The following is a 14,011-nucleotide window of genomic DNA, read 5'->3' as shown; positions in this document are numbered from 1 at the left end:
TTTTTTAAACCCAACCCTAAAATAAAATTAAGCGCCATCCCTCCAAACAAGCCTCCCCACCACAGAAGGCAAACAAAAGATCCAGAGCCCAAGCTTCCCCTGAGCCAGGTAATGCCAGATGTACGTGCAAGGCCATGGAACAGAACAAAGTCACAATCATAACAACACAAAAGAGCAGTCAAACGCTGACAAGGCAGCTCCAGGCTGCTCCCCAACCGCCCCAGCGCCCTGCCCCGCGTGGCTGCCGTCCTGCTGCGCTCCCTCCCTCGCACAGGGCAGAAGAAAAGAGAGAATTGACATAAAAAAGAATCCAGCCATGATTATCTGAACTGTCTTCCTCCTCTCCGAGGCTTCTCCTTTCCCACCTGGCGCCAGGCTGCCTGCAGCCCCAACCGGAGGGACGCTGCTATTTATGAGGTATGGGAGATGGACACTGCGAGCTACTGTACCTGCAGACATCTGTGGTCTTCTCCTGGGGAAGACTCAAAGAGTTGCATATTCCAGATCCTCATGAGCAGTGATTCAGTTTCTGCTCATGTGATAAAAGCTCCCTCTACAGAGTGAGCATGCCCAGAGGAGACCATTTCACTGCTCCCTCCAAGCTGCAGCCATTTCACAGAGAACCTGCAGGCTCCAGCGTCCATTGGAGCGGCGATCAGCCCGGGCATCCCGGGGACGCCCCGGTAATGCAGATCATCTGTCAACTTTCTGACAGGGTGCCAGGCCTCAAACTGATCGCTTGCCTGGAAAAAAAAAAGCCTTTTAAACCCAGAATGTGTTCTGTTTCAGTGGCCTTCAAGAGTAGCCCTTGTCCACAAAAAAAAAAGGCAAGGGGAGCAGGGATGGGGAGGGACGCGGTGTGGCGTGGGGACATCCCTGTGCTGCTTTTGTACTGCTTAATCAAGGGTCTGACCCGTGAGGAGGGGGACGAAGGCACACGGGTTAAACTGGTTAAGTGTGCAGTGTCCAACTGCAAGAGGATTCGAGATGCGACCTGCTGAGCTGAAGGGGTGCTGGCTTCCACTGCGAGGATTTATAATACAACATGACCTGGTACAACCAACCTTAAATCATATCACAGCCACAATCATTAAAAAGAGGGGGGAAAACATAACGAAGTGATAGCAAGTGCTCTGCGCGGTACAGTAGCTCTGAGCTCAGCCTATGCCGAACCATATGATACATCTGGCCTAGCCAGCAAGATAAAAGAACATTTTAGCTTCAAAATAAAAGTAGTTTGTCTCTGTTCTCCTTAACAATTAAGCACAAACTCTTGGCAACGTTTGCATCTGCTCATGCTCCCAGAGAAACCCAAGCAATGTGCAGGAACATCTGCAGGCAGAGCAGGGCTGGAAAAGATGCAAACACAAAGCTGGCAGTGGGGCTGGCAGTGGGGCTGGCAGTAGAGTGCCCCATGGCAGCAGGGCTGCCCTTGTGGGGTGGGAGGGAGAGCCCAGCCAGAGGAGGCGAGGAGGAAGAGGAAACTCAGACATGGGCTGTGGCACCTCCTGGCTGTTCTTGGCCAAAGCAAAGCTATTTTCCATGAAACCAGAACACAGAAGATGATTGTCTTTAAGGCTAACTGTTACAATGAAGACGAGCTCAGTGTAGTGCCTTGTAGTGGGCTGCTGGGGGCAGGGAACTGCCTGTACAGAGCGGGGGAAAAAGCCACAGAAATCCACGGCGAAGTTTTGAGAAGCCCAATAATTTTATTTGCTTTGCACCTTGCATGAAAAGCAGGCATCCAAACTCACATCTCCAGCACAAGCATGAAGCCAACGCCTGCTCTGCTCAACCCATTCCCTCCTCTCCTCCGCTGAGCAGTGCCAGCATGTCCTGCTATTGTGTCAGCATCAGAGACCAAGCAGCTACTTCACCACTGTGTCCTTGCACATTTGCAAAGCAGCGATAGTTAAAGCAGCAGGAGAGCTGCTCTGGGTCTGCTTCAGCTACAGTGACACTATTTTTCTCTCTGCACTCTAGAGAAGTTTCACTACTAAACAGTTAAAACACACAAGGCTAAATTGAGATGACTGAAATTCATAGGGAATGAATATTTGAGGTGACAGTAGAAAGCAAGGATCTCTCAGCCACTGCGTTTTTGTTTGATGTAAACTTTTAATTTTAAGTTTTAATATACATAAAATGAGATTTTGCTGGCCTTCCTATCAATCACTCATAAGGCAGAGAGGTAAGTAATTGAAGACAACTCCAAAAATCTCAAAACAAAAGCAGTAAGAACGACTACACAGACTTGAGTTGTATTATCCACAGCATCAAAAGATTACTGTGCCTCAAACCAAAGATGGCTCTGTAGGAGAGCTGCCTTTCCTTGCAGCATGAAATTACCAAGCTTTCATTAAAAACACAGAAATAGAAACAAAGATATTTCTAAATGCAAAGCCAATGAGGGACCACAGCCAACATCCCTTTTCAGAGAGAAAAGGACAGGGACCCATCCTGTAGCACTCACTCTTCCTGCACTCCCCACCACACCCCAATATTACAGATGTTTTTACTGCTGAGGTTAAAAATACACTGAGAGCAGAAGCACCCAGAGACACTCTGCACATCTCACGTTCAGCCCTGAACGTACCAAAGATGTGTTAAACAACCACGCAGATCAGGCTGGTGCAGGCAGTCCAACAATCAATCCTTGGATCCGCACCATGCCAGCATCTCCCCGGGCTCACAGCCCCATCTCCCCATTTCCTGAAGATCAAAGTCCTCTCCCAAGCAGTTCCCACAAGACAGGAAGCCTTCCCCCCCACCCGTGACGCAGGCTGGCACATTGGAAGGATGCGCAGTTTAACCATTCAGGAACTTGCTGTATGCAGAAGCCCACTGCAGAAGCTGCAGAGGGGCCTGCCTTCCCCTCTCCTGCAGAATGAAGCATGTCTCTGAAACGGCTGGGGTTTGCTCAGCATGTGAGATAACAGCAGCCCACACTCCATGAAGCGTTCCCCTTTATCGACCCCAAGGACTCCCCACCAGTTTCTCCACCGAAGCATGCTGGACAGCTTAGCATTCCCCATTTCCAAAGACAGCAGGGCCCACGCAGACCCGCTTTGCTGACACTCAGCCTCCCTGGCCTTGGTTCCTCCACTCAAAGCTTGAAAACCCCTTTCAGAAACCTCACGTTTCCAAGACGAAGGCAGTGGCACAGCACAAAGGACAGTAGGTTCCTGAGGGCTTTTGCTTAATTACACCATTACACATGGCATTTTCACAGCTCCCTTGCAGCGGAAACACAAACGGGAGACAAGGGGACATGTTGCTTTCTATAGGATGAACAGTATTTAGCCTTGCAAAACGCAGGGGGTTCTCCTCGTTTTCATCAGGTTCCTCTTTCAGCTCAGACCTTCCACCTGCTCACAGCTGAAGCTCCTTTGGGGCCTCCTCAGAAGTTACCCCACAAACACAACGAAACAAAACACCCCCAATAAAGGGCTCCGGATATACAGAGAGCACTGCTGCTGGAATCCCGAGTTCTTTTGCAGTGCTGAGAAGTGCTCTGCTCAGCTGCAAGCTCTTACAACGCCTCCTTCCCCCCTCGGTGACTATTTACACCACTTGCTAAGCAGAGCGCCCATTCCCAGGACACACTGATTGTCCTCAGCATCCTCTGAGGGAGCCGAAATGTCCACATCCAGCCTCAGCTAACAGCTCTGAAGGAGCATTCGCTCATTAATGCACACTTCTGGGATCACAGCTTTCTCAGCCTTTCAAAGCCTGAATATTATTTATTTATTTTTACCCAAATCTTTTCAAGCCATCTCCCCTCCTCCTGCTTTTAGTTTCAGCAAACTGCCTTTCATTAACAGACAACATGAAACGTTCCCCAGGACACTGTGTTGAGTACATCACATACACCAAAAAGGGGATTAAAAAAATATTTTTAAAGGGAAAAAAAGAAGAAAAAAAAAAAAGAATAGAGCTGTTGCAACAGATGTAGAGAGGTAAGCTCTGTGGAAGATGTTGCTATGTTTGATAAGAACATGTGCTGAGTTATTTCATTTTTGGGGGCAATCCTAGAACTTTATTTAGAAGCATATTGGCCAGACAGCTATAGCTCAGAACATACTGTAGTCTTAACAGTTCCCAATTAGAAACTCCTTCAGCTTTAACTTATAGTAACCGTGGCTCCTTCTATTTTGGAAAGCTGAAAACACCATTTCTCCCCTTCATTCAGCTATTGCACATCAAGAGCTTCTTCTGTAACAAATGCAGCCTTGCTCAGGGAGGGCGCAAACATGGCTTGCACAGCCCATCTCAGCAACAGCAAGCAAGCTTTCTGCCTCAGCCACGCTCCCAGTTTGCTCAACGAACGGTTTATGGGGTTGTTTGGGGCTAGGAGGTGGGATGGGAGCAGCACAAAGCCACGCTGCTTATTAGCAGTCCTCTGCCAGCAGAGCAGCAGGAAAATGGCCGCTCACATTCAACCTCGCTTCTGCTGCACTGCGTTGCTGGAACACCAGGGCTCTGCCCACCAGCCTCACGTGCTCCGAGCCTCCCTGTTCTTTGACCTCACACCTCTTTTTTTTAAGCATCAGGGCATTCACGTGAAAATAAGCACGCTCTTCACTGGGAGAGAATGAGCTCTTCATGGTGCTTTTATCTCCCTCCCCAAATCATGAACTCCTGCGTTGCAGCACCACGGTTGATGGCTCTATAAGCGATTCCACTGACATTATACATTGCTGCAAGGAACAGAAGGAGCAGATGAACTCTGTAAAAACAAAGCTCTTGCCTTCATGCAAATATCACTAGTTAAGAAGAGCAGAGAAATAAAGCAAGCATGATGTGTGTACAGAATTGGCTCAGATGAGGCTGCTTTTCAGCAACTGCCATAAGGTGGCAGTGGGTCTTTAAGGCTACCTTACACCTTTCACACAAGCACAATAAGAAATCATTACCCCAGTGGTTTTCAGCATCCCAAACTGTTTAATCAAATTTCCTCATCAAGGGAGCCAGACCATACATGAAAACACGGGACCAAGATCATTCCAGTGCCAGAGTCACGCAAGGAAAAAAACCACTGAGATCAAATTGGAAAAGCTGTAAACGCAGCCCCCATCCGAGCCAAAATAAATCAAAACCTTTTACTTTCCACGTACGATTACAATGCCATTTATTTTACATCAACGCTTCTCTTTGTGCATTCACCCAACCACAAACAAGCCAGCATCCATTAACAGAGAATGCAGTTTGCATCACCAGGATGCACGGACTCAAGCTGGTTTCTGCTGGGACTGCCAAAACCAGCCTCTACCGAGCTGGTCCTCACATGGGAGCTGAGCTGCCTGTTGGCCGGGGCTGGGTCCTGCCCTGCCCTGATTGCCCAGAGAAGACGCTGGAAGCACTGGGTCTACCAGCAACTTGGAGCCAGGCAACAAAGATGCAGCAATGTGACTCATCATGCAGACTGACCTGTGCTTGTGAGGCCGTCACCTGGGACAGAGCCATAAAATAAAAACGTGTGCGCCGCTCTCCGCCATGTGCTGATCTGCCTGATGAAAAGCAGCAGGGTTGCCCTGAGGAGCCAGCCAGCCTTGCTGCACGCAGACTGAAGGCTGCAACCGCCGAGTGTTCTGCTAATAAAAGTCATAACTTCACAACACCAAAGCCTGCACGACACCCTGACGCAGCACGCCTCACCTTTGCTCAAGCCACACCAGCATCACAGGGGATGCCCAACAGCACCTCTCCCATGGGGCACAAAGGCTCAGCAGTGCTCCCATGCAAAACCACATCTTCCCTGCAGCTCTCTGGCACAGGCCTGGAGCCCAAATCTGCAGCGGGTTGGCTGGCACCTCCCAGCACAGCCTGCTGGCACCAGGGTGGGTGACTGGGGCTGGAGAGGGCTGCAGCCACGCACACGGTGCACCAGCCCGGCCTCACACATGGCCCCACTCCTTCCACAAACCATTCGCCAACGTGTTAAACCCAGAAAGCAGCACACGAATAAAAACTCATCTCAGCCAAAGGAACAGACGCACAGATTCCCTCCTTTCCTTGCAAATTTGGAAGAGCTGATTTGGCAAGATTTGTTTGCAACCCTTGGAATGCAGACCGAGGAAGGGAGCTGGAGTTTGACGTTCCTTCGCCCTCCTACGATTGCAGACAGATCCCAGAGCAGCGAGCAGGTCCGTGCCCCACGAGGCTTCCCACTAACAATAATTAGTGCCTCGCGTGGGGAAGGCGCAGCCCAGCACTCCCCGCAGTGCTGGCGACCAGCCCGGCTCCTTGGGGCCACCACCCTGGAGCTCGCCAGGTCCCTGCTGCACGGAGGTTCGCCAGGCAGCCGAGGTCAGGATTTTCCAATCCGCAGGAGGCAGCACGAAGCCAGCCGGTGGTGGTGGTGGAGCCGAGCAGAGCCCAAACCGCTTCCAGCAGCCCCCTACCTGGGCACGTGGCCATCCTCTGCCCGTGGGCCTGCTCCTCCTGCGGCCACGCATCCATCTCCCTCTATGGGTGCAGCTTCAATCCCGGAGCATGCTCAGTACGGGCTGATCTTCAGCCATTACAGAGCTTTGATGACATGTAAGCAGAAGGAAGTGTCATTAGCAAAAGGGGAAGAAATAAAAAAGGTGCAGGATCCACCCTGACCAGCGATGTCCTGTGCCCACCAGTATGGCACAGCTCCGGCTGCAGGACTGCAGGTGCCCTGAGCCTGCCAGCATCTTGCTTTAGAACAAAAGCAAGGCAAACCCTGCCTCAGTAAGCCTCATGCAGAAAGGAGCATTGCCTCCAGACTCTCAACCAGCGTGTTTTTCACTCTTCTACAAATTACAATATTTTCACAAAATACCATTAATATTCTCTCCCTCGTAGGCTTCAGCTGCTGCTTTTAGTTCATAATGCAAACAGTGCTTCCCTCTGTCTTAAAGCTAACCCTACACCACCCCATCCTCTGTAACCTTGATGATTATTCCCAATGAATTTGCAGTAACAGCACGACAGATAAGAGGAAGAAGCCTACAGTGCAACACCCTTCCTGCTGCGTTTTGCTAAGAACCTGCATTTAAGAGAGGTTTGGTTTTAACAAACCAGCTCTGACAACCTCCATGCTCACATTTCCATCGTCCATACGGTAGGAATGTTTCAAAGCACAATAAATAGAGGACTTTTTTCTCCTCTCCAGTTTTCCAAACAGCAACATAGGCACAGACACAACACTGAAGCTCACTAGGTGCTTTTGGTGCTGGAGGATTACAATCTGCACACTGAATTATTGTCACACAGAACTTCTCTGCCCCATAGAGACTTTATGCGGTAGACTCATAGAATCATTCGAGTTGGAAGGGATCCTTAAAGGCCACTTGGTTCCACTTCCTGCAGTGAATGGGGACACCCACAGCTCCATCAGTGCTCAGAGCCCATCCCCTGCCCTTGGGATTTGCTCGTCTCCTCCAGCTCACACAACTTCTTGAGAAAGAAAATAGTTTGGAGGAAAGCTATGCAGCCCAGGGCAAATATTCACTGCTACTCCCAACCAATGCACAGCCCTGCCATTGCATTGAGCCCAAGCTAAAAGCTGCTCTGGGTGCTCCAGTCCATGTATTGTTGGTGCACAACATCAGGCAGTCCTCGCCGGTATTTCTGCTGTGGATGTACAGCACTGCTTCCATGTGATTCTGTAAAGGAATGCTAACAAATAAAGGAAATAAATGATCAAAACCTCAATTGACACTGAACATCAGAACACAATGCAGTGACAAGGGAATGCCAAAAATGAGCTCTTTGCCTGCACCAAGCTTCCAAGGTAATGACAAAAATACCAAGAGATTCCAAGCAATGCAATGAGCCATGTTAAATGCATGATTTTCACCAGCACACAGCACACTTCTGTTGGATGCACTATGCAAACTGCCCTGCATTTCGCTCTCCTACTTGAGAGATCTCTCTTCTCCACTACATTCAGTCTGAACACCAACCTCGAGCTTTTCAGCAAATCATCTGTGATAGCAGAGTGTTGGCGTTCACATCTGACTTCTGGATGCAAAGCAGCCAAGCAAGTTGCGTTGTACTACAGCATTATTAGAGCACAAGGCATCTGGCACAGCCACCCGCGATAAACCACAGCCATTTGGATCACAGCGCTTCTCTGCCCCCAGACCTCGACTTCTGCTGCAGTGTTTCCTCAGAGCATTTACCCCAAAGTGCCCCAATGTCTCTGGGGACACTGGCAGGGACACCCATTTGCAGAGCAGGACGTGATCCGCTCCTCACCACATCAGGCAGCACCAGGGCACCGCGCGGCGCCTCCGCTCAGCGCCGACTGGCAAAAACCCTGCTGACAGATTCTATTCTCATCCTCTCCCATGCCTTCAAACTGGAGGTGGTTTAAAAATAATATTCAGCCCATAGCATCCTGAGGCATGTCTGCTGAACCTAGCGGTGTTTGCATCTCGCACAGCTCAAGCATGTCAAGTTTGTTTCCTTGGAAACAAAGACCAATTTGCAAGCCTTGCTTTCTTCCTTATTTTTTTAATGTCACGAAGACATACCTGCAGCTCTTGTTGATGCAAAGGAATTAAAGTTGCTTCACATACCAAAAAAAGTTTGTAAGAACTTTATTATTAATTATTAATACATTTTGCTAATGAACAATTGGCTTGCTGCAGCGAGGGAAAACCAGTTCACTGCTATTTAAAAATCCCTTCTTCCCCTCAATAGATGCACACTCAGGGCATGGCATTTATATTGTCTCCTCGGGGAGAGGGAGGGAAGAAATGGAAAAGTGGATTCATGTGCTTACCCTAGGCTAGGTACAAAGTTCCAGCAGAGGAACAATCTAAGAGGGAAATCCTGCATTGCTCCTAACACTAACACTGCTCCAAGAGATGCACCAGTATTACTGCTCACCTGCTCCACGCTGGAGTGCAAGCACAGGCTCAGTAAGAAGGAAAGCAGTAACATCTTCTGGAGATGTCTGGCCATCTTCAAGTCCAACTTTTTCTCATTAAGGGAATGCATTAGTGCTTAAGTGGGGAGTCAGCCTTTCCATGCACCATAATATTCTCCCAGTCAACCTGCTCGCATCAAAGGTCCTCATGTTGAAGGCTGCAAATTCTGCAGCAGTGGCACACAACCTCTCTGGGGGGGGTCAGAACAGAAGAGGGAGGGCAAAACTCAGAGCTGAGTTATTCACAGCCTGCCTTGCAACGGGAATTGGTACCCACACCTACCAGAGCCCTTGTTGTGAGTTACAACTGCTCAGTACCTTTCAAAAACCTGTCAGATAAGGAGTAAAATGGACGCACGTGAGAACAGCAAATAAAATTATGGCTCCTTAAACATGCTGTCCTGGGGCTGCTCACTGCCCAACACGCCCGGCTTGAGCTGTATGCAATCTCAGATTGAAGTTACCTCCACATCCAAGGGAGCGAGCCGGGCTCTTCGGCATCAACACCAGCACATCAGGGAAAGCCAACAGAGCTGCTCCAGCAGAAGCTGGTTAAACATAAACAGCCTCCTTCCTCCACATAAAGTCCAAGGCCACACCATTCCTGCCCACTGGAGCCAGCACTGTGCCAACACTGGTGGAACTTCTGAAGGTCACAGCTTGAGCTTCCTTCTCCAAAGAGCCTCCCAACCTGCAAATACCACTTCACTGACAGAGCAACCTTGGATGTGCCCGCAGTAGGATCAGTGCACTCAATTGTAAACAAAAAGCACCAAAAATTACCCCTGGAAACGTCAGGCAGAACCACTCGGAGCATCTCACCCTGCAGCCTGATAACTGAATCTCCACGCACTGCCCTTCGAGTGAGGATGAACAGCACTGAGTAGCATTTCCATTCCTGCTGCATTTAATCAATCCTGGAAGCAAATCCCCAACCGTAAATACGTGCACTCTATAGCACGTATAGGTTGGTGTTATAATTGCTGAGTTTTATCCTAACCAATGTCATGGTCTTAGAGCTCTGGGCACTGCTCTGGCCAGCATGAATTCCAGGGCAAGAGAAAAGAAAACAGTCTAAGTCTTTCCAGTCAAAAGCAGAGCACATCCAGGAAAAAGCATCTAAACATCACTGTGCAAAATAGAACCAGACAGATGCACTGTGATTTGCTTAAATATATTGCAACAATCAAATAGCCACGGCTTCTTTATAATATAAATTTATAGCATCTTCATTTCACAGAAAAACTGAGGCTGGGAGAATTAACTGCTGTTTCTGGAGCGGTCCTACATAAAGGCATGGAAGATGGAATGTGAGCAAAGAGGCCCAGCACCTGATGGAGCTGTGGGTGTCCCTGTGCTCTGCGGGGAGTGGGACCAGATGGCCTTCAAGGCCCCTTCCAACTCAAACAATTCTATGATCTCACCTAAACACGCCCTGTTCCCAAGGAGGCCGTAAAGCAAAGTTTGACCTTAAACTATAAAAATGCAAAAAGAGGCTGTGCCCATTATGATACGCAGACAAAAGGGAGAAGAACTTGGTTCATAAATAGCACAATAAGCACAGATTTTCCTGCAGCAGTGAAGTTTGCATGGACTGATCTGTAGATGAATGCCAGGACTGGGTGTTCACACAGTACAGCAAGAAGGGATGCCAGTAAATGGGACCGGAAGGTCTGAGTGACCACAGGTCTGAGTGACAGAGTATCATAAAACTACAGAATGCCTTGGGTTGGAAGGGACCTGAAAGATCATCTAGTTGCCAACCACCAAATCCAGCACCAGCTCAGGCTGCCCAGGACCCCATCCAGCCCGGCCTTGGGCACCTCCAGGGATGGGGCAACCACAACCTCTCCATCCTGCCCTAAACAACAGGAATCAGGGTCCTCTGCAGCACCAGCCCTTCCATTCATCACTCCACCAAGATACAGGGGCTCGGGGGATTTTTTTTTTAATCGCTGACATAAGGGGCAATTAAAGCAAATATTCTGCAACCTTCTGCAGAGACAACGACCTGCACTCATCTCCAGATCCCCATTTTGTTTGCCATCTTCACCCACGTCCCATCCCTGTTACACACTGACGTCTTTTCCCTGCATTCTGCTTTGGGATCAGGGGTTGTTCTCTTTGCAGTTGCCCACAAGCACACGTGCCAAGTTCCTCCTTTTTCAAGCATTCATCGTCTGTGTCATTTTTCTTCTGCTTTGAACTCTCTTATTTTTTAATTCTCCCATTTTCTTTCTCCTCTGCTTCCAATCTATGTTGCATGGATAGGGGCCACTGCACGCACGCATACAAGCATCCACGTACATGGCACCCAGCCTTTAATCTTGTCAAGGCTCCAATCTCTGTTAACTTCCACACCTCTGTGGGTTTATTATCACTACGGAATAACAGCACGGTTGGGTTGAAGGGCCCTCACAGCCCCCAGCCCCACTCCCAACCCCCAGCTCAGGCTGCCCAGGATCCATCCACGGCCTTGGGCACCTCCATGGATGAGCTCCCACAGCTCTGGGCAGCAGTGCTGGGGCCTCACCGCCCTCTGAGGAAATGATTTCCTCCTAAAATAAAAAATTTCCTCCTTTTTTCTTTTCAGAGCCCAGATCTCCGCCTCCTCTCCCCTCTGCCTTCGCAGAGAACATTTATGGCATTGCCCTCCATTACATTACGCCTTATATTTCCACTTTCTATGACCATAAATCATTAATAATCCCCACTTATCATCACACCGTTATTATCCTTAAAATTAAAATAATACAGGAAATTGCACTGGAGCTTCAGGTTTTGAAAGAAATAAACCATCCCACATAAAAGAACGGGCTTTTTCTTCCTTTTTAGCAAAAAAATAAAAAATAAAAAAATAAAAAGTACCCTAAAAGCTGTGCTTTCATGGCTGAATTTTGAGCCTCCACACTGCTATCCTGCTCTCTGTACGTCTGACAGCACAGCACGAGGCTCAGTGGGGCTGCACCCCCAGATCCATCCCACAGGGCCACAGGTCAGGCAGAGCAGGGACAGCATTAAGAGCTCTCGATCATTCCTGGGAAATAAAAGGAACTCAATTACTCATCGAGCGATTAAAATGTGCAAACATTTTGCTTGCTGTTCCGACTGCCACATTGAATATTTCGAGCAGTATCCAGGCCAATATTGTTGCTTAATTTAACATAACTGGATCCTGAATGCATTTCTAACAGATTAAACCACAGAAATATCCACATGTTTTAATGGGGATTTGGCACTGCTCGGAGCCAAACAGATTTCAGCAATATTTTTGGACTACAGATTCTTTCAGAAGAAAAGAAAGCCCACTGTTAATGTATCTGCATTCCCTACATCCCAAGCTTTTTTTTTTTTTTTTTTAAATGATTTAACCACAAATTGGAACCCCTAAATATCAAGTGCCATTATAATTCCAGCAACATCTGGACAATTCTCTTGGCCTCATGAAAGATTTTGGGCACCCTGTGGAGGTTCAGTCCATGTTCATGCAGAATGGCTCCTTCTCCATCCACATGCTCCACTCTGAGCCTGTAGTTTCTATGCCAACAAGCATCTGTACTCCTTAAAAAGCACATTTAGATGTGGGGGCAGAAGATTTAAGATGTGATAAAGAGTTTCTGTTTGGGTTTTTTTTTCTTGTTTGGTTTTGTACCCTCTTTTAAATCATCCATCCCTCGTTTTTGGGGGTTTTCTTGAGAGGAAACCACAAAAAGATGCATCAACCATCACCTCTGCCATGGCAGCTTTTCCACCTGCACCACAATAAAGCACCGAGTCAGTAAGGAAAGCAGAAGGCTTTCCATCGTAGAATGGTTTGAGTTGGAAGGGACCCTTAGTGGTCATCTGGTCCCACTCCCCTGCAATGAACAGGGACACCCACAGCTCAATCTACACTCAGTCTGACACATAAAAATATAAACACATACACCTAGATATATATATATATGAATACATGTTTGTGTGTATGTATTTTACATGCATAAATACATCTCTCCAGTTCTCTCTTCAGAAGGAGTCAATACCAACCATCCACTCTCATCTCTTCCAACAACAGCTCTATGGGGAAAGCAACAGATCTGCAGCCTTGAAAAAGGAGTCTTACAGAACACAGCCCTGTCACAGCACTGGGGTGCAATGGCACAAAACTGCATCTCCATCCTCTGCTCCAGCATGCATAATCTACACGAGGTTCCCAACCTCCAAAAAAAAGCAGAGGGAGATGGGCAGTGGCTCCCAAGCTGTGCCCTGGCCCCACAGTTTGGGATTCCCAGTCTACCCACAGGGTAGAAAGAAATTCAGACCTTTCCTCCCCGTTGTGCACATGTAGAACATGCCTACAGAACAAGGCTGTAGCTGCTGTAGGTCAGCGCGTTGACATCCACCTCAATGAGCTAGCAGGAAACTGGCACTGGATGGGCTGGAAATACCACGCCAGTTTAGCAACGGATCCTAAAATACTGATATCAACAGCAGCTTGCTATGGAGCACTTTTGAGCCTTTTAAGGCATCACATCAGCATCTCCCCAGATTCAGCAGGTAATGCTCATCAGTCAGACAACGCTCAAAATAGTGCAGAGCTGGGTGAGCTCTGAGCAAAGAGCTGTTCCTATCCCAGCCACGGGGCACCCAAACCTCCAGGCACTGATGGGCAAACACAACAAACCCAAGGACAACGCTCCCCACTAACACCAGATAACTGTAGGGATTCAATTGCAGGCAGTCCATCTTGAGAGCACAATCCTACATAAGACGTGCGCTATCTAATGCAGCAGGCATGACCCCATTTTAATATGCAGAAGGGAAAAAAAAAAAAACAAAACCATAATCCTACAGAACACGGAGCAAATAGCACTCTCTGGGACTACTTGAATACCACCCTATTAAAATACAAACGTGTTCCTATAGTAGCTCAATGATTTTAAACGTTCACCATCTTTTCATTTCAGGTTTTAAGCATTTTGCCTGGCAACTCTCTGAAGGGCAAACCGTTATGGAAATAGGAAGACAATTAATTTTCCTTTATTCTGGAAGAGGATTATTGGAATAAATAAAATAATCAGCTTAGACAAGAACACAATTGCAACTTATGAAAAACAGAGGTCT

General features: G+C 48.1%; 1 protein-coding gene across 3 annotated transcripts in view; it reads right to left on the bottom strand.

Annotated features, from left to right (window-relative positions):
* EHMT1 (euchromatic histone lysine methyltransferase 1) overlaps positions 1-14,011 on the bottom strand; it is an 81,030-nt gene that overhangs the window by 63,359 nt on the left and 3,660 nt on the right. The window contains exon 1 of one of the 3 annotated variants that reach the window (XM_019621374.2): positions 6,405-6,429. The exons of 1 other annotated variant lie outside the window; for it this stretch is intronic. Coding sequence is in view for 1 of the 2 variants with exons in the window: in XM_019621373.2 (XP_019476918.1) it covers positions 450-512 (63 nt within the window). In the remaining variant the exon portion in view is untranslated. Of the gene's footprint in view, positions 1-449; positions 549-6,404; positions 6,430-14,011 lie in introns of those variants that run through there. One more of the 3 variants, XM_019621373.2, reaches the window with a different exon arrangement.

This window comes from Meleagris gallopavo, chromosome 19, assembly GCF_000146605.3.
Source record: "Meleagris gallopavo isolate NT-WF06-2002-E0010 breed Aviagen turkey brand Nicholas breeding stock chromosome 19, Turkey_5.1, whole genome shotgun sequence".
NCBI classification, from domain to species: domain Eukaryota; kingdom Metazoa; phylum Chordata; class Aves; order Galliformes; family Phasianidae; genus Meleagris; species Meleagris gallopavo.
This window is presented reverse-complemented; position numbering and strand designations above follow the sequence as displayed.